Source organism: Wasmannia auropunctata, unplaced genomic scaffold (assembly GCF_000956235.1).
Source record: "Wasmannia auropunctata unplaced genomic scaffold, wasmannia.A_1.0 LD335888.1, whole genome shotgun sequence".
Taxonomy (NCBI): Eukaryota; Metazoa; Arthropoda; class Insecta; order Hymenoptera; family Formicidae; genus Wasmannia; species Wasmannia auropunctata.
Window position 1 is genome coordinate 981,620 of NW_012027002.1, and position 25,745 is coordinate 1,007,364.

General features: G+C 31.9%; 1 protein-coding gene across 1 annotated transcript in view; it reads left to right on the forward strand.

Annotated features, from left to right (window-relative positions):
* Positions 1-6,200: 6,200 nt before the first annotated feature.
* Positions 6,201-25,745, forward strand: part of LOC105455639 (scavenger receptor class B member 1) — a 38,755-nt gene continuing 19,210 nt past the window's right edge. The window contains exons 1-2 of the mRNA XM_011699107.1: positions 6,201-7,094; positions 17,898-18,794. Coding sequence (XP_011697409.1) covers positions 18,614-18,794 — 181 coding nt within the window. The 5' untranslated portion in view covers positions 6,201-7,094; positions 17,898-18,613. The remainder of the gene's footprint in view (positions 7,095-17,897; positions 18,795-25,745) is intronic.

The following is a 25,745-nucleotide window of genomic DNA, read 5'->3' on the forward strand; positions in this document are numbered from 1 at the left end:
TTCGACTTTGACGCTAGCGTCAAAAAAGGAAGCTGGATTTTCTCAGCTTTAGCGTCAAAGGCTGTTGTTATTTTGTTCGGAACATTTTAGATATACGAATTATACGATTGACGTTAAACTTGATATTGCCGCTTTTCGTGCAAGCCAACTATGATCACGTAATTTTGACGCCAAAAATGAGCGTCGAGCGTCAGCATGAAAAGGCACCTTTAGAGCACGATCATGCTCGATCAGTCTCTTGTTAGAGACAAGACTCGCTCTATATATTATAATCAAGATTTAAGTAATAATATTAGTTTATGAGTTAAAAGTTAACTAAAGAAGTTAACTAAAGAAGTAAAAAGTTAATAATTTTGAAATTAATTTTTGATTTAATTGAAGTTAATTTTTAATGAATTATTATAACTTAATTTTAATTTCAACTAGTTATTTTTAATAACATATAAACTTTAATATTTTTTTTAAGTTAAACAGTTTTTTTAATCTGATCTCTAAACACCTGCAATATTTTTCCCATAGAATTTTAAATATTATGGAGAATTAATTTAGAAAAAGCTCAATAATCGTAATAATAGACGCGATAACTTTCAGTTCCCAAAGGTGAACGGAAATTGATAAACAATTAAGATATATTCCATTTATACGTATGTAATGCGTATAATGCATAATTTATAATCTTTGTTTAACATTCGGTGAACAAGGATAAATGAATATATATGCGTAAAACGGAACACACCCATAGACTGCATTCGTAGAGCTATCAATACTATATAGTATATACACTGAGAAAAAAGTGTTAAATCAAATTAATAATTTCTTGATTCAACTATAATCTGCGATCACGGGGTATTAAACAAATATTTTGTTAATTCACAAAAATCATGTTAAATATGTTATTAATGTATGTTTAATTCAAAAACATATATAATTGAACCAAAGAAAAACTGTCAATAAAACAATATTTAATTATTTCAACAACTTTTTCTTCTCAGTGTAGATATAGAATAACACAATAGCGCTGATAACAACAATAGCATACTTTTCGAAATCTCGAAAGAAATCTTAATATTATAGTAGGTATAGTCTATACTCATCATTAAAACAAATTAAATATTTAATTATCCATTGCAGTTGTTTTGTTATTTAAATTGAGAGTAAATTTTAAAAAATTATGATACATTTTATTTTAATATAATTCTTATAAAATTAATTGTTAATTTAACTTAAGTTAATTTAATCTTATCTCAGTTTTAAATAAATTACTTTTTTGTTCATGCAACTTTTAACATAACAAAATTAATTTTCTAAACCATTAATTGTAGCTTAATTTAGTTAAAGAAAAATATTAAACTTAGTTATCCAACCCTATTATAATATATCTGAGATCGTTTAAAATTGTTGACATATATATGTATTGTATGTATTGACGTCATATTACTAAAAAAAACGCATCTGTATACAATAATATCTTTTAAGCGGAAAACTGTTGATAGACTAGATAGCACCTTTAATCATACATTCCATTTTGTTATATAATTACAAGTGTATGTGTGTATACTTCTGTAATATTTTTTGCAATTGCAAATGTTGACAACAAATTATATGTTTGACGCAAGACTGCAAACATATACTTTGTTATTGCCAATTCGATCTGTTAGGACACTTTGTTAATATGCAACTACTTTTGTCGGCAAAATATATAACTGAATAGCAACTAACAGCAAGTAGAATATATTGATAGCAAATGTCAAGCAGTTTTGCTATTGTAAACGGTGTCAATAAACATCTCGCAAAAATGCAACAATGTATGCATGTTGACGATAGATATAGCTCGGATAAGAGAGTAAACAGATCCTGAATTTGTTGTATCAATCTGTCATCACATTGCTATTGTTAGATCTGCTCTGATATTGTCGTCAAATTGATTGCGGAATATGTTCTTCAGATTTGGTTCATTGAGGACCAACTGAGAATGCAATTCTGTCTACGTTAATTATCGTTCCGCTGACATTTATTTCCCATTTAGCGACATTCCACAATCAAAATATTTCCTGGTAGCAAACACTTTGTTGGACTTTTGTGGGATGTTACTTAAAGCTAATATTATAATATAATATAATACGTAATATTATAATATAATACATAAATATATTTTTACAGGTATATACATATTATTACATCATATACATATTGTATATTACATATTATACACATTATATATATAATATTTATATATTTTTATAATTATGGTAAAATTAATAGTATCTTTTAATATTAGATAATAATATACTTAATATTAGGTAATAATTTATTTTTAAATAGTAAGTGACATACGTCAAAAATTTTTAACCAATCTGTGACTAGTCTCGTCATGAGACATGAATCCTGGACAATACGTAATTGACATCACGCTAAATCCAATATTGAAACCAGAAAATTCTTATCACATGGTGATCTTTTTTACCGATTTTTTTAGTGACAATAATTATTTATTAGAAAATTTATAGTGATAGGTATTTATCGGTTTATTAGAATATTCATATATGAAATTAAATTGGAAATTAATGATTTGTGAACTGTGTAGACATTATATCATTTAGTTTTTTAATATTTTGTATTTATTAATTTTATTACATTTTAAGATTTGACTTAAAAAATAGTATGTTCAAAATATTTATATTTTTAATCAAATTCGCATATTCTATGCATAAATTATATAGTATAATTATTATGATTTTATAGTAATTAACTACTGGATTTGATTTTTATAAATTTAGTGCATCAACAGCTTTATGTTAAATGACTTTTGTAAGTTCAAGTTCAATAATTCAAAAGTTTCAATTTGCAGGCTAGCGTTATTTATTAGGTTTATTTAATAATAATAATAATCTTTTCCAGAGAAAACTATAGATTTATGAAATATTTTATCAAAATGGAAATGATATTTTTCAATGATGGATAAATGACATTTTTTGCAAAAATACGATATGCTCATCTCTGTTCTAATTTCTTAATAATGAATACACAAGTACATAAAACACTATACATGCAAATGCAAAAATAAACATTGTCCATTAATTATTAATTACAATTATTTTATATTTCTCTTTCTTTTAATAATTCATGCTAACTATAATGTGAAATGTGTGAGTACGAATAAAAATTAAAAACATGTAAAATATCGCTATTGTTCCAATACTTGTCTTAGGAAAGTTTTATTATTTTTTACTTGTATATCCAGATAGTACAAAAAGTTCAAAAAATTCACAATCAGTCATATGTCATCAATTCTGAGTTAATTTTCAGATGCAAAAAGAATTTTTTTGCATCTGAAAATTAACTCAGAATTGATGACATATGACTGATTGTGAATCTTTTGCACCCAAAAACGAATTCAGAAATGATGACATAACTGAATATACGAATGAATTCTTTTTTAACTTTTTGTGCTATCTGGGTATACATAAGCTTTCTAAATATTTAATTTTTAATATTAAAGGTAGCATCAAATGTGATTTGAATAAATAAATTTTACACTTAATACACTTATTATTGTTATAATTATTAAACTGGTTTCATGTATTAATCTTTCATGGATTAATCAATCTAGTGTTAATAAAAATATTCAAGGCACCTTGTTTTTTTATAAAATCTGATAATATTCGCGAAAACAAATTAAAAAGAACTATTATACTAATGATATCCAACTAATTCAGTATCAATCAGTAATTCCTGATTGAATTACTTGGACATCATTAGCATATAATTCTTTTTAATTTGTTTACGTAAGATAGCAAAAAAATTTTATTCGCGACTTCTCCGATAAGTAACATAGATCAATCCAATGTTTATGGAGCAGGATCATTCCTTATATAACAAAATGGTTTGTGCGTTTGGCGTTTAGCATATAAGACAGCTTTATGAACTATTTGATGCGCGACGTCATTAATTTAAATTTCAAGCGGATATTAACTTCTTGTTGATCTATGTCTAGGAAAAAGATGCTATAATCCTTGCATTGAAGTCGTTCAAATCGTATCTTCAATTCTTTGAATTGCTAATTTGTCGTTAAAGCGATATGACACAGTATAATTCATTGTTACTACCGAGCATTGTCTCTCGCTGTATTTAAATAATTATTTAAAACATCAATGATTAACAAATATGTTGAATATTTTCAACTTCTTTAAGATGTAACTGATAAGTATTGTATATATATTATATATATTAATTACATTTGAAAGTAGTTGAAAATATTTAACATATTTGTTAAACATTATTGATGTTTTAAATAATTATTTAAAATATTAAGCTGAATATGTACATAATATTTAATTAATATTTATAATATATACGTAATATTTAGTTTATATTTTAAATAATTAATTATATATAAAAGTGATTAATAGAAGGATGTTTAATAAGTTTGTACACACACACACACACACATTTAACAAATGTTCGAATATTTTTAATCACTTTAAGGTATGTTGAACTGACAAGAATTTTTTTTTTTTATAAGAGATTGTATTGTTGGTTACGAAGTTCAGGATGTTTCCAGAGAGCGATTTATATATACTGAGGCAAAATATAAGCTATTTCTTAGAACGCGCGCGAATAATACATTTTACAAAACTATTATTTCGTTATTGCTTCTTGTTGTGCGCGTAACACGATATATCATGTTTGCGGAAGTGCACCTCTGACCTTTTCTCATAGTATACTCGGGACGACTTTTCAAAAGACGTTCCAACTTCACATTTAACTTGAACAAGATACTTGTCTTGGGTTACTCTGATCCGCTTTGACATTGAACGTAACGCGTAGATAATTTTTAATATCTGAACGTAACATCCTGATGCGATTACGTTGCATTTTTCCGAAATAGCTCGTCTGCCTTCATCCGCATTCTTGCGGTTTTTGCTTGGTGCCTCGGCCGGCCCTTAAATCCTAGAATCACGTAGCGGTCGTTTCGCTCCCCTTGAAAACTATAATCGCGAGGCTCACGGTACGTACGAAACGTGTTTTATTTCCGGCTTTCTTGCGCGCTTGCATCAGTGCACCGCGGATTGCATCGTCAAGTAAGTATTGCGACGAGGAATTGATTAACGATTGATTTCATCGTAGGGACGGAGCGGCAAGAGGAGAGGAGTGTTGAAAGGATATACAGGGATGTGATACCTGCGATTCGTTTACGCTGCGTGAACGTATCGCATGCAGCGAGATGCTCACGTAAGTGGGAAATAGCGCGGAATCTATTGCCGCGGAGGGACGGAGCAGCATGAAAAGCCACGATCAGTGGGGTATGCATAGCAGCATGCACGGTAGCCTCTGCGAGGAAATCGGCGGCGCGAAACACGCGCTCTTAGCATTGTAGACTTAACTTTCTGCACACTGCAGTTAGAAATCACTTCGTAGGAAATATTTATAGACATAAATATTTGTTAAATAAAAATATCGCATTTGAAAGAAAGGAGTCGATTAATTTTCATTTTATTTCACATATATTAATGATAATCATGATTCATGAATAATAAACTAATGGCACATAAATTATTTTTATTGAAGAAATGTTCATCAATCTAATCTTATAAAGATGACCGTAAGTGATATTATAGACTTATTAGTGGGATAATTATTTGCTAGGTTAAATTATTGCTGCATGATAAAAATGTATATAAGTTAGCGCGTCTATCAGTTAGTGGAATACATCGAATAATTTAAAAAAATTTAATGTACGCTTTAATGTTATCTCTCAGTCCGCTCATCAATCTAATTTAATGAACGATTATAGAAATGATTATAGAAATTAACGTCTATCCATAACGATTATCTTACAATTAAAATTAATTTTTATATATACAAATAGATGAGCATACATTGGGTAATTTTTAGAAATTTTAATTTATGCTTCAATGTTATCGGAGTAATGTGCAGAAAATGGTCATAATTGAATGTAGGAACTGTCATAAATTGTTTTAAAGCAGTCTCGCGACACGGGAGTGCAAAACGCGTTAAGTGCATCGATGTTTCTTCGCGAAATCGACGGAATCGGCGGTGGTGGCGATTCGCACACGCTCGCTATCCAAGTCCCGGCGCCGCGGTTTTCCCTACCACCGCGACTCTCGATGGGCACTCGGTGGGTATCTGGTGGGCACCTGGTGGTCTCTACTAGCGGCGGCACTACATCGCACTATCTCCTCACTCGCTATTCGACAGATCGTGGACCGCGCGCGTACAACCAAACGTCACGTCGGGTCTTGTCTTCATTCTCGATCGTCTCGTCTTCTTCTCTTCCCTTCATCTTTTTTTTCATCCTCCTCTTTGTCTTCCCTCTCTCTTCCCTCCTCCCCCCATCCTCGTCGTTCTTTGCCTCGGCCAGATAATCCACTATTTTCTCTCTCCTTTTTCTTTTCTCTCTGTCTTCTCTATGTTGACGAGTCGCGAATTAAAAAGGGGACTTGCGATCGCCCGCCAGGATTTATTCGCGAAGACGCAACGAGTGATCTTCGCGCGCCGAGTGCAATCGCGATCTTTATTGTGATCGACACCGGCCGTTGCAGAAACGCCTCATTTTTATCAATGAGAACGAAAATATAAGAGCCACGATTCTTGTGACCGTCTACGGAAAGTGAACCTAACAAACATGTCATGATTACCGCGCCGTTTACGGATCACCTTCGGGCAAATCGACAAGTACTTTGATCAATCGATCTCGGGTTTTTTGGTATTTTTCCATCTGGCAAGGTCGCTGTGTCGAAGGAGACGGAGGGAATCACAAAATTCTGTGCCGATTTTGATATTCGAACAGATTCCAATTTTCTATAATTGAATGTCAGTATTTTCTTTAAAATATCGAGAGTCTTGCATGGAGGTCAAGACGCAAAACTTAAATCTGATAGCAAGATAGAGAAATCTGTCCGGTATTTCTTTCGCCGTTCTTCCCACTCTCCTTCTTGAGCTCGTGAGTTACATAAAGAAGGATTTTACTGGTCAGTTAATGAACCCGGTTGTGCGTGCACTCGAGGAACATCCAACAACGACGACGACATCGAGGACGAAAACGGCGGGGACGACGATTGGGCTGGTATTATGTAAGTAAATATGAATAATTTGTCATCTGAAAGCGACGAAGAATGTGGCCCAAGAACACGATCGGGTAATGACGTATTGCACGCATTGGAAAATACCTAGCGCGATCTGAGTGATCTGAAGGAAATAAGTGTATCAAAAGAGAAGTTGAAGTTTATTTTTTGTATGACTGTTGAATTTTTCATTGTTCTTCTAATTTTGGAATACTGGTAAAAAGATTGAAATGAATAAAAATAATTAATAATTTCTTGAATTATTCAAAAAAATAGAAGAGAAAAATAGATAAAAGTGAAAAAAAATTAATTTTTATGTTTTAACTGAATTTATTAAATAATATCTTAAATATTTTAAAGATTGTGATGAAAAAGTAATTATTGCTTAATAAGTTTAATTAATGTAATTAATTAAAGAGTATATCTTCTTTTGAGGGATTATCTCTTTTTAATATTAATAAGTATTAATATCGTGCAATTTTGTTATTATTGTTTGATCGCGTATCTATAATTATACATTATAAGTCTCGGCTGATTTATTTGATCTTATTTGTATCTTGCGTTTTAACGAATCTCACAAAATTTTAATGTTTTTTGAGCATTTATTTTTATCTATTAAAATTATAAAATGTATAGACTTTCTCTCTTTTTATGAGTCTTAATTATTTTAATTTAATATAAATCAAGAATATATATATATATATATATATATATATATATACGTATAAATAAAAAAATACAGTATCTATAAAAAAATCTAAAAGTATTTTATAGTATCTCATAGGATCTGAAGAAATACTTGAAAATTTGTGGAAGTAGAATTTTTCTCTCTTCTTTTTGCTCTTTCTCAAAAGTAAAAAGAATAAGATGATAAAGAACTTGTTCAAATGCATTAAAGGATACATACAAAATAATGTTATATATATATATATTTATTTATTATACATTTATTACCTTCTTTAAACGAGATTGTTTAATTTTGGGATTATAATAGGTACGAATATTTATGATTTTATATATTACGCTAAAATCTCAATGATGTGACCTGGATACATGTAACTCGACACACTTAAGCTGTCGACTTAAGATGTACACAGCGGACAAATTAGCTACATATAACAATTATGCATATAATGTATCGAGAAATCTTTCTCGCAATACGTGATTTATCGTCCGAAGAAGATTGATTATTAACATGATATTAAAAGCAAGCGTATTACTTAACGTTAACGACTCCTGCGGCGAAGCTTAGACACTGACCGATTTCTCGTGTACCACTTAGAAGCGTCGCGGAAATGAGTCCTTGGAGAATAGAAACTTCGCCGATAGTTTTCAGGTTATCGAAATCAATATCTGTTATTTCGATGTACACTGATATGTATCATGTCATTTCAACAGAAGAGGATAAAATTGGGAATTTCTCAACTCTCTAGAATATATGTATCAATCTAGACAGCACGCATGTTGCGTGAAAATTGGAACATAAGACGATACATTAAGTCATCTTTTAGATACGGTGTCTAAAAGGCTTCTTATATCCCGATTTTGGACATGCATGCTATCTGGGAATTTTTCGTCCTCAAATATTTATTACCGATTTTAAAATATATTAATGAACGTTTAGATATAATTTGTAAATTTACAAGTCAATTCGCATTTTTGCTTTTTTTTAGTTAAAAGTCAAAGTCAACTGAAGAAATACCGGATTCAGAATTTTTTAAATAATAATAAATTTTATCTCTTAATTAACATAGAATATAATTTACGCATTCAAATCATCAATTAAGCATATTTTAATATGGAGATTTTAACACATAATTATTTTTAAATAGTTTTTTACATTTACTATTTTTTATAATTACTGTTCACTTATTAATTTGAATTTTTAATGCTACAGTTTTTATGTAAGAATTTTTTTAATAAACTCTTTTTAATATTTAATTTTTAAGACTTATAATATTACTCGTTTCCACGTGAGCTAAACACATTCTCGTTTCTTCTCTTGGAATGTTCATTTATAGCTTAATGCCATCGAAAACACATTATCGGGGAGATACAGCCAAAATTATGAGTATAGATAAAATTTTTATCGCGCATCTTTATTACACGTACTGTTGTGTCTCGAAAATGTTAAAAGACATGGTATATTGATTTGTTTGTGAAAATGTAGTGTCAAAAGTTCAGAATTCTGAACTTTAAAATTAAAATAAAATTTTAATTATCCACCAGAGAAAACTTCTGAATTTGGCGTAGTAGTATTTGATTTTAACCACGCGAGTAATTCGAATGCGTATGTATATTATTCTCGAATTAGAATTTGTTAGCCATTTCGAAGCACCGAATCCGTTGCATCCGTTGTATCGCTTATTTCGCGATATAACGCGAAAACGGTTAAAGTGTGCTCTTCGTTGGACTGTTCGGCAATGCGGAACGAGTAATCATTATTTTCCTCTTTACCTTGCATTGCTCATACGTGTCGTTTCGCTATGTCATTATCTACGCGTCGAGCGAGTCGTTCTCGCTGCAGCGTGCGTAACTTTAAGAATACTTACGGTGGATCCCGAGAAGATTATTCGGCGATGATAACGTCGTTTCATCGATTGCGTGTAATTGTTATCATCAAATTTGAGCGATAACTCAACTCACTGCGGTTAACACTTTTTTTAACGCAATTAATAAAATTATCGCAAAGTTGCCTCCTACAAAAAGGTATAGCGTGCAATTTTAATGGCCTATCACATTCGCAATTTCATGAGCAAAGTTTTGATCAGCGCAAACAGAGATTACTGACATTTAATTACCGGTATGTTGCACGGTGTTTTTCATACCGCGTGTAAGAAATGGAAAGTCCCTCTTCAGTGACTCGCCACTCTTTTCAGGAATATTGCTTAAGATAATACGGTCGGTATGGATTATTTCGAAATTCGAAGAAACCCCGAGAAAGCAATTTAACGTCGACGAGGCGAGGTTTATGCGCACGTGTATGCACATGAATGCATTATCATGTAATTTTTGCACGATTATCATGTAATTTTTGCCCAATTTTTTTTTGCAAGAAATCCACTGTCGACGATATCACTTTTTATTCCGCGTAAATTAAAAGGATAACACATGCGGATGCCAAATGATTAACAACTTTTTAATACAAAGGATATAAAGTAAAAGTCGCGTTAAAACGCCAATCCAGATAGCATACAGAGTTAAAAGAGAATTCATTCGTTTATTCAGTCGTATGTCATCAATTCTGAGTTCATTTTCAGGCGCAAAAAGAATTTTTCTTTTTAGACTTTTTAGACAAAGATTTCTTTTTGCATCTGAAAATGAAATCAGAATTGATGACATATGATTGATTGTGAGTTCTGTTTAACTCTCTGTGCTTTCTGGGAATTACGCTAATACATGAAGTGTTTTTATCGGTATTTCAAATTTTCTACGAACGAAAAAGATATTTTCTGAGAAAACAAGACGCTATCCTTTTGACTTCTTTGAAGTATAGTAACATATCTTTACAAAGTACGTGACGTCAATAGACATTCTCAGGCTGCTTTTAACAAGCGATTAGCGATAAATATGCCGAAAAGAGTAAATGGCATAAGTAAATCTTATCAGCATTGAAAAAAGACAGTTTGATAGAAGTTTCTGCACATAGGCGTTAAAATTTCAGACAACTTGAGATGATATCAGATAATTTCAGATAATATGCAACAAGAAGATTATTGTTGATGAAAAATATTAATACATACTAAACCAAACAGTTTAAAACAAACACACATATTAGATATATAAAATATATTTAAATAAACATTAGTATATTAGAAATTTGATAAAAATAACAGTTTTTATAGAATCTGTTTATCTATTAAACTTCTAAAAAAAGGTATTATGCATTATGATAAATAATAAATTATGCATTATTATCTAACTCTAACTTGAATAGCTTGAATACTCCTCATTAAACTTCTAATTAATATACTTCGATCCAATTAGATTGCCATTGATAAGACAAAAGTGTTTTCGTTCTTCTGAAACGGCATTATTGTGATCGCAATTAAATACTCCCGGTAATATTCGTATCGTAAATAACGACCTAATTAGATCGATTCAAATTGTAATTAACAAATGATCAAAAAATAATCCAATTACGATTAAATTATGATGGAAGAGAGACAAAGGTATTATTGTTCGTACCATTGAAGAGTTCAAAATAATAAATAATATAATTAAAAACTGTGAAGATAATAACTAAACTTTTATTTTATTTATTGCAGAACAATTTCTTTTTCATAGTTTTCTTTAATTATAACTTTTTAGTACGAAATTCAAATTTTTTTCTGATATATTTTATCAAGTTTTTAAAGAAAAATACAAAGTACGAAGATTTTAAAAAGTGCAAGATAATTGAAGAGTACATTTTTTTTTGCTTTATTAGCATTAATGAAGCTGTATTAACGTTTCTAAATCAATCAAGTAAGTAATTTATTGCGCAAAAAATAATTTTTTTTAGGAAAGATAAACGCAACGCGGTACATTTTATTTATATACACTGATTTAGTTGCGTATCCGTAAGAAAAAATACTGCATGTAATCAATAATGTATAGAATCTATAATGTCAGAGATATTATACTGTTCATTAATTTATTACTATTGCTCTTCTGAAGTAAATATAACGTGACATGTTTTATTTATATACACTAATTTAGTTGCGTATTTGTAAGAAAAAAATACTGCGTGTAATGAATAATGTATAGAATCTATAATATCGGAGATATTATACTGTTCAGTAGTTTATTACTATTGCCCTTTTGAGGTAAATATGTAATAAGTAAACAATAATGGTACATTGATACGACTGCTGGTAAAAATAAATAAATTTAATATAAATCTACGGATTGAATTGGAAAGTTGAGAGCAAGTGAAACATAACGAAAATAATGAAATTAAATTTATGGATAGAAATATGGACAAAAAAAAAGGAATATTTTAATTCGAATTTTGTACAATAAAGTGAGTTCTTGAAATGGCAAGAGGTCAAAGATATACGAAGGCAGCATGTATAACGACAAGCATTGTCGTTACGCAACTCATGTTTTAAACCGGGCAAGGACGTTTATCATAAAGCAACAATAATAATTTACAGGTGCCAGATTGCAGTTCCTCGATCTTCTGGCGAAAGTCTTGCAATATATCGTGGGTGACGAGGGGTCGGGGGGGACCATCGATTGTTTCGTTATATGCTCGTCGGGCAAGAGGTTCGGCGTAACAGAGCGGCGATCACGTGTGGTCATCTGTACACATCACCACGGGTGGTTTCACTCCTTTCGGTAATGCCGGGAGATCGTGAAAGCTTGATCTAGTTTTAACGTTCGCGCGCAATAACAGACGGAAGCGTGTGTCATGCCTGTTTCTATCCTCGCATTCGCAAGTGGAAAGGCAGGCTATCGCGACTTCCTTCTCGCTATCACCGTCGGAATGATCGCTGTCGTCGTGTGTTTGAGGTCATTACCATTATTTGCCGATAAATGGAAAGATTGGAAATAAGTCCGACAAAGAGAAAGGGAGGGAAAGGTAGGAAAAGGAGAACGGCCTTAAAACTGCTACCGGAAGATGCAAAAAGGACGAAGAAATTTTACTCTTGGTTGCGAAAGCAAGATCAATGTGGCAGAAGCGGCGCAAAAAACCGGTAGAAAAATCGTAGTAGTAGTCGCGGGTATGTTTAAGCACGTCGTATAGGAAATGATACAGCTTTCACAATGTAGCTCTTATAACACATCCGAGTGTACTAACACACACAGCAATAAATTCTACGTCCGCGACGAAGGTTGAAACCTTAACCCGGAGGAAAGTTCGCCAAATCGAAGATTGGAAGTTCGCACGCCATGGGCGTTCCCCATACGTTCAATGAACTTCCACTAATACTAGAAATTCCAACTCGTTTCACTTTCTAGAAATAGATATTTAACATTCTCCTGTGTAACACTTAATGAGAGACTACCTTGTTCTTTGCTCCTTGATCGAAAGTCGCGTTGATGACATAGTTCAGTGTTGGATATCAGGTATATATTGATCGGTAACGAGATCGACAATTAACGCTGGCGCACGGTCGCACGTAATTATGTCTGCAACAGACGGAAACGTAAGCTTAATCAGATATCCTGTAACCGCAAACGCACTGTCGCCGCAAAGTATCACTGTTTTGTCATGCAATTGTCGGTTACACGTGACAGCCGTGACGGTATGTTAAGCAGCGATGAAAAACACATCGTGTTTCGGACGCGTTTAACGGAACGAATCCCTGGCCTGCCGTCTTTGTACGATTTCGTGTGCAGGAGTCGTTCACGCGCGCGCGTCTCCTGCTGCGGTATTCACTTGTAATGAGCTCTCCGAGCGGAAGTTATATTGTACTACTGTATTCCTTATATCATCGTTATTGTCAAGCACAATGCCGATTGTGATAGAAATAAAAATTGTACAGTATATAATATAAAGGTAAAGGCAGCATACATATAGATACAATCGAAACTTACCGGACCATTACCGGCATGTTTTCGCTGAACTGCGAAAGCGGCAAGACCAGCTGAATAATGCACGGGTTTTTGTAAGAGCGCATTAAGCAATAAGAGACAGTGGCGCGAAAATCCCGTTCTCGATCGCCCTTGTAGACACGAGACAGAAAGTCCCGGTTAAGTTGCGCTCGCGCGTATATCATTTTCCGCGCGCGCGCGCGTATATACGCGTATTCTAAAGAGAAAGAGAGAAAGACTTGGCAGATTTATGCGAACTCAGCCGAAACGCTCCAATGCAATTCGTATTTATAACGGACGTGTGTGCGTGACCATTAACCACCTTAGGAAGGCCTTGAAGCAATTCAACGTAACATACTCTCCCTTAATTTATCGAGTTTTGTAAAACGGAGTTGCAATTTAGGCGCCTTTTTGTACAACATTCGTAACGACTTTACGTTCACTCGACTTTACGCTATTAAATATCATGATTCGTATCTCGTTCGATAACGCCGTCGTGATACCGGCTCTCACTCGCCCCGAAAGACGATCGAACTTGATACAACGGCGGGAAAGAAATGTACTCTTTCAATGTCAAGTTAATAAAGAAATATTTGCGAGTGTCAACACCCGGTGTCTCCATGCATTTTGAGAAAGCACCGCCTATGTTCTTGGAAGTTTCTTTAGTCATTTATTTACGATGACGGTTACACCTGCGTCATCATATTTACTGTAAGAATCACTTGTCGAAGAAATTTAAGACGTGCTAATGAATTGCGTGAATTCCGTCGCTTCGACGACTTTAAACGAATGTCTTTGTCTCTTTGAAAATTCTTCACATCTTATGTTTACATTCTTGTAGTTAAAATAACCCATAATCGAAAATTAAAAGCACCTATAAAAAAAGAAGAAATCATTTAATTCAATTTTTTGTACTGAGAAAAAAAACGAATTTAATATTGATTGAAGAATCTGTAGTGTAGAGAAAGTGTGCGAAATTAAGTCATCAAGTTGTCGATATTTTAAAGCTAATGACGTTTTGTGCCCTCAAGGAATATATCTTCATTTCATAATATGATTACGTCTGCGATTTTTTCTACATTCTAATGTACAAGGTCGATAAAAAAGAAGTTAATTTTAATTTTACTTCAAATTTAGAATACCGAAATTATAAAATAAATTAATTGGAAAGTAATTTGTTTATATTTCGCCCAATAGATATTTTAATCTTTTGTAAAATTATAATTATCCCTTCAATATAAAGAGAATGAGAAGGCGATGAAGCAGGAAATTTTCAGATATTATTCTAGCTTTCTCTTTCAAAATAGTCGTTTTACTAGTTTATATCTTTTGCTTGAGAAAAATATGACAAATATATGAACGATGACACTGTGATATAAAAAATAGCATTAAAAAATTATGAAACATTACAATCTAAAGATCATATACAATATCATTTTATATGATGTGATATGAAGTATTAATAAGCACCATGATATAAACTTTGTTTCAGTTTCCATTTATTTTTATTAAGAATTTTTATTAAATTTTTTTATTTGCAACATATATTATCAGAAAATAAATTAGTTTTATATTCGATGTTTTTTAGTATCAATTACCTGTTCTTGTCAATTTTTTTCCAAAATTATATAAAATTTAATGCGCGGCGGAATCCATTTTATATTTTTAAATGTTTTTGCTTTATTAACAATTTGCCTATTCAATTTATCATTAAAAATTAGTGATTTTATATCATTTAATTTGTAAAATGATGTTTTTATTAATGCCGTGCAATAAATTTAGTTCTGACGAAATATTAGACAGATCTTTGGAACAATTAATAATTTAACGATTCGAATAATATATATATATATATATATATATATATTACAATATGTTAAGAAAAATGTTAAGAAATATTAGACAGATTTTTGGAATAATTAATAATTTAACGACTTCAATCTTTTTTAAGTTAAGTTATTAAATTATATATATATATATATATATATATAATTATATATATATATATTAAATTATATATATATATATATATATAATTTAATAACTTAACTTAAAAAGATTCGAATCGTTAAATTATTAATTGCTCCAAAGGTCTGTCTAATATTTTTTAACATTTTTCTTAACATATTGTAATATATACATATATATATATATAATACAATATGTTAAGAGCACAGTGATAAAAAGAAGGTATTTTATATAAAGTATATAGATAATTTTTTCTCGATATTATGTTTACAAAAGAATGTGTACCTAAGTATTACGATAAAACTTGTTTGTTGCACAATTTTTTTGCACAATTGACGTAGTTCTCTTTATCTTTTCTTTTTTATCTTTACTATGATTACAACAGTCGGTCAATTATGAGTATGTCGTCTAAAACGACCCTAATGAATAAAAAACGATAATATTTACGACAATTGCGTGCGTCAGCAATATAATTGCTTACCTATTTTAACTAAAACAATAACTGCAACTTGTTTGCTTATCAAAAACTTTAATCAATAGAATTCGAATTAATATGATCCGGCAAATGGATATATTGCGATACAACAATCGTATATACTGATGTTTTATATTTATGCTTTTGTATTATATCTCCAATTAAGTATAATATTCACAGTCATATCGTCATATCGTGTTGGATTATTATATTATTGATATTAGCTTAAAGGGGAAAGGATAATTTTTAGCTAACGTAATCAAGTATCTATTAAACTGATTAAACAGTCATGCTCGGACTGATTGTATATTAAACAAAATATTTGCATTTAAGTGTATATTAGATATACGTTTTGCAAATTGTCATGGCTAAAGTAATTAACCTGCTGCATTTTTCTATATAATTCCACTTATTTGCGCGTATTCCTGCAGGATTTCTTTCTTTCTACAAACTTTGTTATTATCTTTTTGTGTTGATTTTGTTGCAACATATGAATTTGTAACTAGCAGAATGAGAGAACTTCTGTTTCTTGTCATTTTTCTTGTCAATTAATATTCATTTGAATATTTATTTCCTATTGATACGTATATTGCATCTCATTGTTATATAAGTGTTTGAAGTTACAACTTGCATCTTTTTTTTTGACGTTTACATATAAAGTCAAGAGAAATATATGTTGAAAAATGATATTCATAAAATATAAACGTGAAATATAAAATAAAAAATACTAAATAGTATCGTTACAGTAATAAAGTAGAATGCACAATTTAGACCCAGGGAGAAATGATCGGTTTATCTCGACGTCTACAGACATTATTTTTCCCTGGGGAACAAAATTTAAATCATAAATGATGCTTTGCATGCAGTTTAAAGCAGGATTTGCCCAAAATTTTGTGAATTGCGATCCACTTTTTAGAAGAGAAAACATCTACGATCTTCCTAACTTTTGTGGATATGGAAAAGCGGAGATGGGCGGAGGAATTAACTATACATTATACTTTATTTTACTGATTTTTTTAAAATTTTTTATTAAATATATTCTTTAGCTATTAATCCGAGCATTTCGAGCTCGTTTTAATACGCATGCATCTAAGTTTTAAAATTAATTACATAAAAGTAACGAAATGTAATTTAATTAACATTCTAAAATTTTTCACCACACATCAAATATCGGCTTGCGACCCACTAGTGGATCGTGATTCACACTTAGAGAGAACTCCCTGACTAAAAGAGATTATTATAATTTTGTTACATATAATAATAAGATACTAATTTTTATATCACTGTTCATAAAAAAAGTTATAATGGAATTCCGTTTTTTTTTATCATATCGGAAAAACGAGTTTCGATATTTTCGATAATTAACCAAATTGTTCGGATAACAAAGGCTAACCGGTTCTTCCCTCTATCAGTATTTATGTTAGCTTCGATAAGGAGTTGACATTAAAAAAATTTGAAGTCGAGCATGTTGAGTAGTTCGGATAATGAAGTTCACCTATGAGTTTCATATATACCTATGAAATTGACTGTGAAACTTGCTCATGCGAATAAAATGCGGATAAATGGAGTTCTACTGTAATGTATGTATTGCGCAAAAATACAAATTCGGTAATTTTCCAGCACCTTTAACCGAGCAACTTTAATGTTGGCACATGCGCCGTGCCGAAAATAATTTTTGTATAAATGCATACTGCACATTTACGTAATGCGTGTCCGATGACAAAAGTCAGCAAGACACAACGTGCCGCTGACTTGCTCGTCGTCGTATTTTTTCTTCGCGATCAGTCCAGACCAGTTTCACCTTCTCCTTTCCCTCCTTTTAATTTCGATTTGGTTTTGCATTTCAGGCAAAAGCCAAGAATGAAGGACCAACGGCGAGACGGCGACGAGTGAAAGTGAAGCTGGGGGAACGTGCGTCTTACCTGGACCCAGGTGTGAAAGTGCAGTGCGTAATACGAGCGCAGGGAACACGTGGCGCAGCGGGTACCTGTCGAAATCGCGCTATCGACACGACGACAGCCGGGGACACGAGGACAAGATAGTGGTGATGATAACGGCGACGATAACAATGCTGCAGACACGTGCTCACCGCGAGAACAATGCCCAGTGCAGTGACGGTAGATGATGCTAATAATGATGACGATGATGAAGATGATGATGATGATGATGATGATGATGATAACGATGTTGATGATGACCTCCTGTATACGCAACACTCATTTTGGGTCAACGTGTTTACCGTTAATTAGAGCATATAGTAATTAGTTAGCCATTTGTAGTGGATTACTCGTCTTTTATTCCACTTTTATTCGGCTGAACAATCGACGGTTTCGTTCATTCGTCGGAAATTGAATCGTTCGAAGACTATCGGCGACCCAAGTCCGAACAAAAGTGCGATTGAAACAAAACATTATTTGCAAGAAATGGCTGAAGCAGTGTGATTGATTCGGATCAATAGGTGTCTTATTAGCGTTACATCTCGAGTGAAATTGTTTTATCGATTGTAACGGTTTCAAAAAGTAGATTGTTTTCTTTGTAACGTGAATAAAAACGAAGAACGAAGATGAAGTTTATCGCGTCCTTGTTCGGGACGAGGTCCCCGAAGGCGATGGGCAGACAATACATGAAGGTTGGCAGAAACGCCCTTTTTGGTGTGCAAAATGATACAAATGACAATATTTGTACCGAGAAGGTGCCAAGGCCGCTATCCTTGCTAATCTCCAGGAAGGGAAAGTTGAGGCATGGTGAGTAACTAACTTTATTTTAACGTTTTTTTTACTATTTAATAATAAATTTCTTTAATATATAAGTTTTACATTTAAAGCAGAAACTTACTGCGCTCGCACGAAATTTCGCAATTCTCTTATCTCTGTTCTAATTCACGGACGTATTTTTTTCTCTTTATTATATTACTCATTTAAAACGTTTGGAGCATTAATTATTTGAACTTAATCTTGAAACGTAAATGTTAAGCAACGACAAGGTTTACTCTTGCGTAATCCGATTAATCCGTTCTAAACCGCGATTCTTAACTGCAATTTTCTGCCGCGACTAATGATAATATGTTGTTAGATGCTTGCGAACTCGTGCTGGCAACCAGACCGGAACAATATTACAGCATGAGTAATAAATTGCCATTGTGCATTCGACACTTTCCTTAATTAGTCATTATCTGAAAAGGTAGCCGGTTTAGCATTTAGCGTTAATTGATCTCCACGAGATATTCTGCTAATAATGTATCGCTTGAATACATGCAAGTCACGTTAATCGTCAAAAGAATACGATGTAGGCATGTATATGACAAACAGTTTCTTCACAGTTGTGAGAATCATTGAAGTACATATCGGGTGTTCCGAAAATATTTCTGAATTTATTTAAATTTATTTATAATTTTTCATGATAATTCATAAAATTTTCAAAAATATACTAAAATTATATGTTAATTTTGTTATAACAACAGACAATTTATCACAAATTTTTTTTTATATCCCAATTCTCTTTCTCACTTCTTTACTTCCTCTTTTTCCTTTTACTCTCTTTTCCTGTTTCTCTCTTTTTTTCTTTCTCTTTGTCTTTCTAAAAAGAGTATTATTTTTTGTTAGTGAAATTAATTATACAACTATTTTCCTGTTTACTGGCGCTTAGATAAAAATTAAATTTCACTTTACATATACGTTACATATACATATATAAAATGGCAATACAAAAATACTATATACTTGTTATAAAAATATAATACTATTTTTACATTTAGCTTAACTTTCCGATGACAAAATTTTTAGTAAAAATTAAAAGAGGATATTAATTTATATAATTATTTTTTGATATATTAAATATTTTAGTAATATTAACATTAAGACACACATAAAAAAAGTGTAATTTGTTCAGAGTTTAGGTAAAATTTATTGAAATATTATACATATATATAATGTTGTTATCTATTTACTTTATTAAATATTACTTATTGTTAGATAAAAAATTTTAATTCTCAATTTAAAAATGCTTAATTTTGCTAAACGTTAATGTTAATTCATCAACTTGCGCGTCTCAGTGTCGAAAGAATATGCATTTCCCCTCATTGTACTATTCCTAAAAGAGCAATGCGGCCACCTTATATCAACGATTATCGTTCACGAATAACGGGTATTAAAGTGAGAGCCGCCATATCAAACCGCAACTCTCACCACATTTAAAAGAGCGTGCATAATTAGAGTTGCGCACAAGGTCGACCAGCCAATTCTCGTTACATAGCAGTCGAAATATTCTTGTTATCTTGACAAACTAAACCAAAGAGAGAGAGTTAGTTACTGATCGTTAGATTCGCGATAATTCGTGCCGTAGCGCACAGTCGATTAGGGTCGCGATAGCTCTTACCGTGTTTCACGTTTAATCTTAGCAAGCCGCATCACTAAAAAAAAAGTGTCTGGTAAACTTGATCATTTTGTGTGTAATCTCATTAATTTTTTTTACGATTTATTGCCTTATCTTCCAGACATTAATTAATCTATCTCTAACGCTCAATATTTTCATTGTACGACGAGTCTCGTAACAAGTGTTTATTTCAGATTGCAAGTTTTTTCAGTTCGATAAAACAATATGCTAATATGTTCGCTTCTAACTGACGTTAAAAGATATAATCTATTTAATTACAAAGTGAATAATAAATGAATATGAAACACTTTGAAAGTGCATTGGGCTATTTTCTTTTTAAGCAAATCCGTCGTAAATTTTCTAAAAAAAGTTGGTAGTTAGCAAAAAGTCTGAATCATCCCATTATCGTATAAATCTTGTTCTAACTTTACGATTGCTACTTACGATAAGTTACACGCGATCATTGGAAATTTCAAAACGGTGCTGAAATGGAACGCAATATTTTTAAATTATTATCGCTTTAACGAAAACTTTTAGATTTTTTAATTGTATTTACATTTACTTTTTTCATTTAATTAGACATCTTCGCATCTTGTAGTCTTTTGATAAAAAGAGATGCATAGATAATACGTGTTTGGCAACGCTTTCTGGATGTTTTGAATATTACATTTTAATTTTATTATAATATTACTTTTACTTTTGCAAAATATAAAAAAAGGTAGATAATCCCTATTCTCGAATACTTCTCATTTTTCAGATATCTTAAAAAGAGTATTAAATAACAGCAGATGGAAAGCTTAAATTGTAACTATTAGAAGCATGATTCTAGTAATTTGCTGGTTTAACCTTATTTAATTTGCGATTGAAATGCATCGATAATGTTGCTAATTAAATTTCAGTATTCTAAGAGTAGCAATTATATGGTAGTTCTAAATTAATGAAACATTGTTATTAGATCAGTTAAATGTTGGGTATATTAGAACGCGTAATGTTTCTTATTCCGCATAGGTTTCGCTTATGTTTTATAAACAAAAAAAATGTTTAATCTTCAAAAATTGCTTTGAAAATTTTAACACTTGAAACAAAACAGATAATGTTAACACGGATATTCTTGTGCGAGCCAAAAGTTTAATAATATAACATAATTAAACAAAAGATTAAAGTTGATTAAAAATTTACTTTAACTGATTATAAAAGTTGTAATGACCAAGAAATTAATGAGATTGAGTATCTCAGTGTTGAAAATGCAGATTAAGTTCTGTTATCTTTTATCAGATTAAATCTCAGATAAAATTTCTGTTACAGTTCTTTTTTATACAAAAAGAAAATCAGCACGAATTATCGTTAAAAAATTTATTAGAAATCTTGATAGCAATGAAATATCTTGTATATATACACCCGTGCACTATGTTAAATACCATGTGCAACATAGCGGAGGCCGAAGTGCAGTGGGTCAGTGGAACACGAGTGATAGAGGACAGGTTGCACAGCACAGTTATGTACGCATCACTTCGATTAGCTTCACTATCGCCCATTACTTTATCCTAACATGTCTTTGTAAAAGCTTCGTATTTTAAGAAACCATATAGAAACTGAAATTCGTAGATGAGTTGTGATCCTATAGGAAATGTTTTAAAAGAATATAAATATAATCGTATACAATAATATAATTATTAAAATATCACATACACGTGTATACAAAATAATATACACACATCACGTGTATACAATACATCACATCGTTAATGCAAAACACATGCAGAAATGCCAGAAAAAGTCTTCGGTTCAGTTTCATTTGAAATATAAAGGCGGAAAATAAAGCATATAAAATGGCAGCGTCAATCCAGCGTTAAACTCTCCGGCAATATTCTAGCCGGCGTTGAAATTTCTAAAGTTGACAAGCAGAGAGAAGGCTCTCCTACAATCAGGATTTGTGTACATTTTTGTGTGCAAATTTAATTTTTCATTTTTTGATGTATAACGAATCAATTATGAATATATTTAGAATTTTATAAATATAATTTTAAAATTGTTAAAACATCTTTTAAAAAACTCGAAGTGAAAAGAAGAAAATTACTTCTATGCCTTTTTCTGTGCTGTTCCTTCCCTAACGCCTTTTCCGAGCGTCCTCATCCTGTGCCTGGTGTATCCTTCATTCCACGATACCGTTAGGTTCCGCAAGAGAATACGGGTTTCTACTCGTCTTATTTTCGCCGTGCGTGGCATGAACGGCAGGCGCAGCATGATTTTCACTCATGCTTTACATCACACGAGATATGCCTGCTCTCTTACGTAATTTGAAATTTATTACTATTTCCAAAATATTCTTTTAATGTTTTTACACAGGTGATTTTTATTCTCGCTACAAAATATTACTCTTGTTTAAAATCATAATGGATCGAATTTAATAATGAAATTATGTGCCATATTTACTAAACTTGAATTTAGCGGGAATTAATTTTCGAATTAAATTATATAGATCTCTATTCGGATATTATAAATCACTTTTGCTCAAGCAACAGTCAGATCAATCATAGGAAAAAGAAACCAGGTAAAAAAAAAAAGAAATAGAAAGAGGAGAATAAAACCGGTTGCGCGCCATTAATGGTTTTTTAATAGGTTAAATCGGCAGTATCGTCTGCGATCTTTTCACACAGCTAACTATTCACTCGCTCATTATACCGAGTGATCAAAGAGGCATAACATTCACCGCCGAAACGCCGCGGCAAAGTGCCGCGGTATTGCACGACTTTTCGAACGTACTGTACCGGCTCGAAGACGCGAAAGGTGAATAAGTCCCTGATTGAAGAACCATGATAAATCGTTCAATGCACCGTCGTGAGCACCTCGCAAATCATTTATCTATTATCGTCATGCACCGTAACGGGGCGCATTGACATTACTATGCCACATTCATAGATCCGCGCGCGCGCGGCCGCCGCCGCGGCCGTTGCGGCTATCAACTTTCTAATACTCTCGTCCTGCAATGCGCGCCGGGGCCATGTCATTAAATAGAGCTATGATACGCTGATTGGCGATTGCAGTCAGGCAGTGCATATTATCGCATCGCGTGCTTGTCCGCGTTTGAGTCGCGTGAAGAAACGCGCGTGGTGTCGTCCTTCTCCATTTCTTTTTATGGGTCACACGCATATATGAAGCACTTGACATCATATTCCGTCCAATTCATTTTATCCGCTTCCGCTTTGATACGTCGGAATAACTCCAGTGCCGTTCCGCGTAATAAAAAAAGCATTTTGCATACAAGATACATCTCTGAGGTGCCTCTTTTTTTTTAGTCACTGCTGAAATCACCGATTTAAAAAGGAATACATTATGAGCGAGTGAAAACCGAAAGTTCCGCGAAATTAATTTCAGACGATCGAATTTGTGACTCAGACGCTAGACAGTCGCTGCTACGATATATGTCGTCGATAAGAAGTGATTGACGATAAGTTTATTTTTTTTTAAAAAACGTTGAGAATTCTTTTTTACTATTTCAGAAAAATGTGGATTAACGATCTGTATCTAGATATCTCAGTATATTTGTACCTGACATTTATATACCTGGCACGGGAAAGTGAGAAAATGATGTGAATATCAAGTTCAAACTTTGTTAGATTACGATGGGTCATGGCTCCATTATTATAGAAAATCGCGCTATTTTCTGCTGCATGGCGGAAGTTATTAACACACTTACATCAGCTAAATTGCATCAATCTTCATAACGAAAGTTCCAGCATAACTGCTGGAAGAAGGTCGTAGGTTGAATTAAGCCATTGCATACGTAAGATTATATAAAACGAGAATAATAATAAATGTGTGAACAACAATCCATTCTATGTTAATGACGGAATTACTTGTGATAGTCATTCAAATAGAAATAAGATCAAGGATACAAACTCTTAACTCCGACGCATGGTAACGAGTTTATTTATGCGTCGGAAATACGTTATTAAGATATGAAATTGAACCTAATTGTATAAGTAAATATATTTGCAATTGTTATCTCTCTCTCTTGTGTTTTATTAAAATACTTGAACTTTATCTGTTTTTTTAAATTTTTTTTACTAAAATTTTAGAATTCATCGATATGTCGATATAATATAATTGTATTGTATTATTCTGCATTGTATTGTATTAAATACGGTTTTTTAATTCAACATTTGAAAAAATTTCTTATTAAGGTTAAGAGAGCAATAAGCAAGTTCTTCGGATTGGATATATCGGATGCTTTCTACGCTGTTTTCTACAAGTGAAACACTTGTAAAGGAGCGTGCTTCACCAGTATTTCCTTCCTGTATGACGACGATAATGCGATCACTGCTAAACGTTTCCATTGAAATGAGGTGACCGAGTCATTTAACATTCAGTATAAAACATCCTACGGCTATCTACCGCTGTGGAGCTACAATTAACAAGTTAGATCAATTTTGCAGCTATATCATCAATGCAAAGTGACTGCTAATGAACATTGATTCTAAGACATTAAGAGATTGTCTTCAATCTCTTAATGCGTGTCAATTTTCTCTGTACCTTCTTCTCAGCGAATCGCGGTCTGGTAATTAGAAATTTTTGATATCAAACAAAAATCATATTTAATCTTATTTCAGCTTTCTAATTCCTTTCACAAGATTATGCTTTCTCGTATTGATAGGCTTTCCATATGAAACACGATATCTCTATCCGCTGATTGCACAGCAACCCAAGGTCGGCAATTTCGTTAGGCCATTGTACTCGCTCATTCAAAATATTAAAATGTGAAGGTTCGGATTGAATTCAATAATGAAAGTCTGAAGGCCGTAGAAAAAGAGAAGCGTCTGTGTTCACACGGTCAAGATCGTGTCTATCTGTTTTAAACAGTCACAAGTACAACTCTTCTTATAATTTATATATATTTTTTCGTAAAATGCAAATTAGTTTCAGCTTGGATTGTATTAATTAATGTCCAAACGTGATTTGAAATTTAAGACAACTTAGCATACCTAATCGACATATTTACGATTTGAACATTAACTCACGTATATACCTACAGTCTTGTGCAAATTGAACAAGAGATAAAATATTTATATATTTATTTGTTACATACAAAGAATTTACAGCGTTATTTTTGTTATGCTATTTTTAAAATATTTGATATATCTCAGAAATATTATATTACATTATAATATAATAAATATATATATTATAATATAATAAACAATATTATAATAAACTATAAATTCTTTTCTTATGTAATTAATGTATCTAAAAATCTCTTGTCTGTAATTTAAGTTGCACATGATTGTAGTACGGAATTATACATCGAGATTTAAATCTTTAGAGGC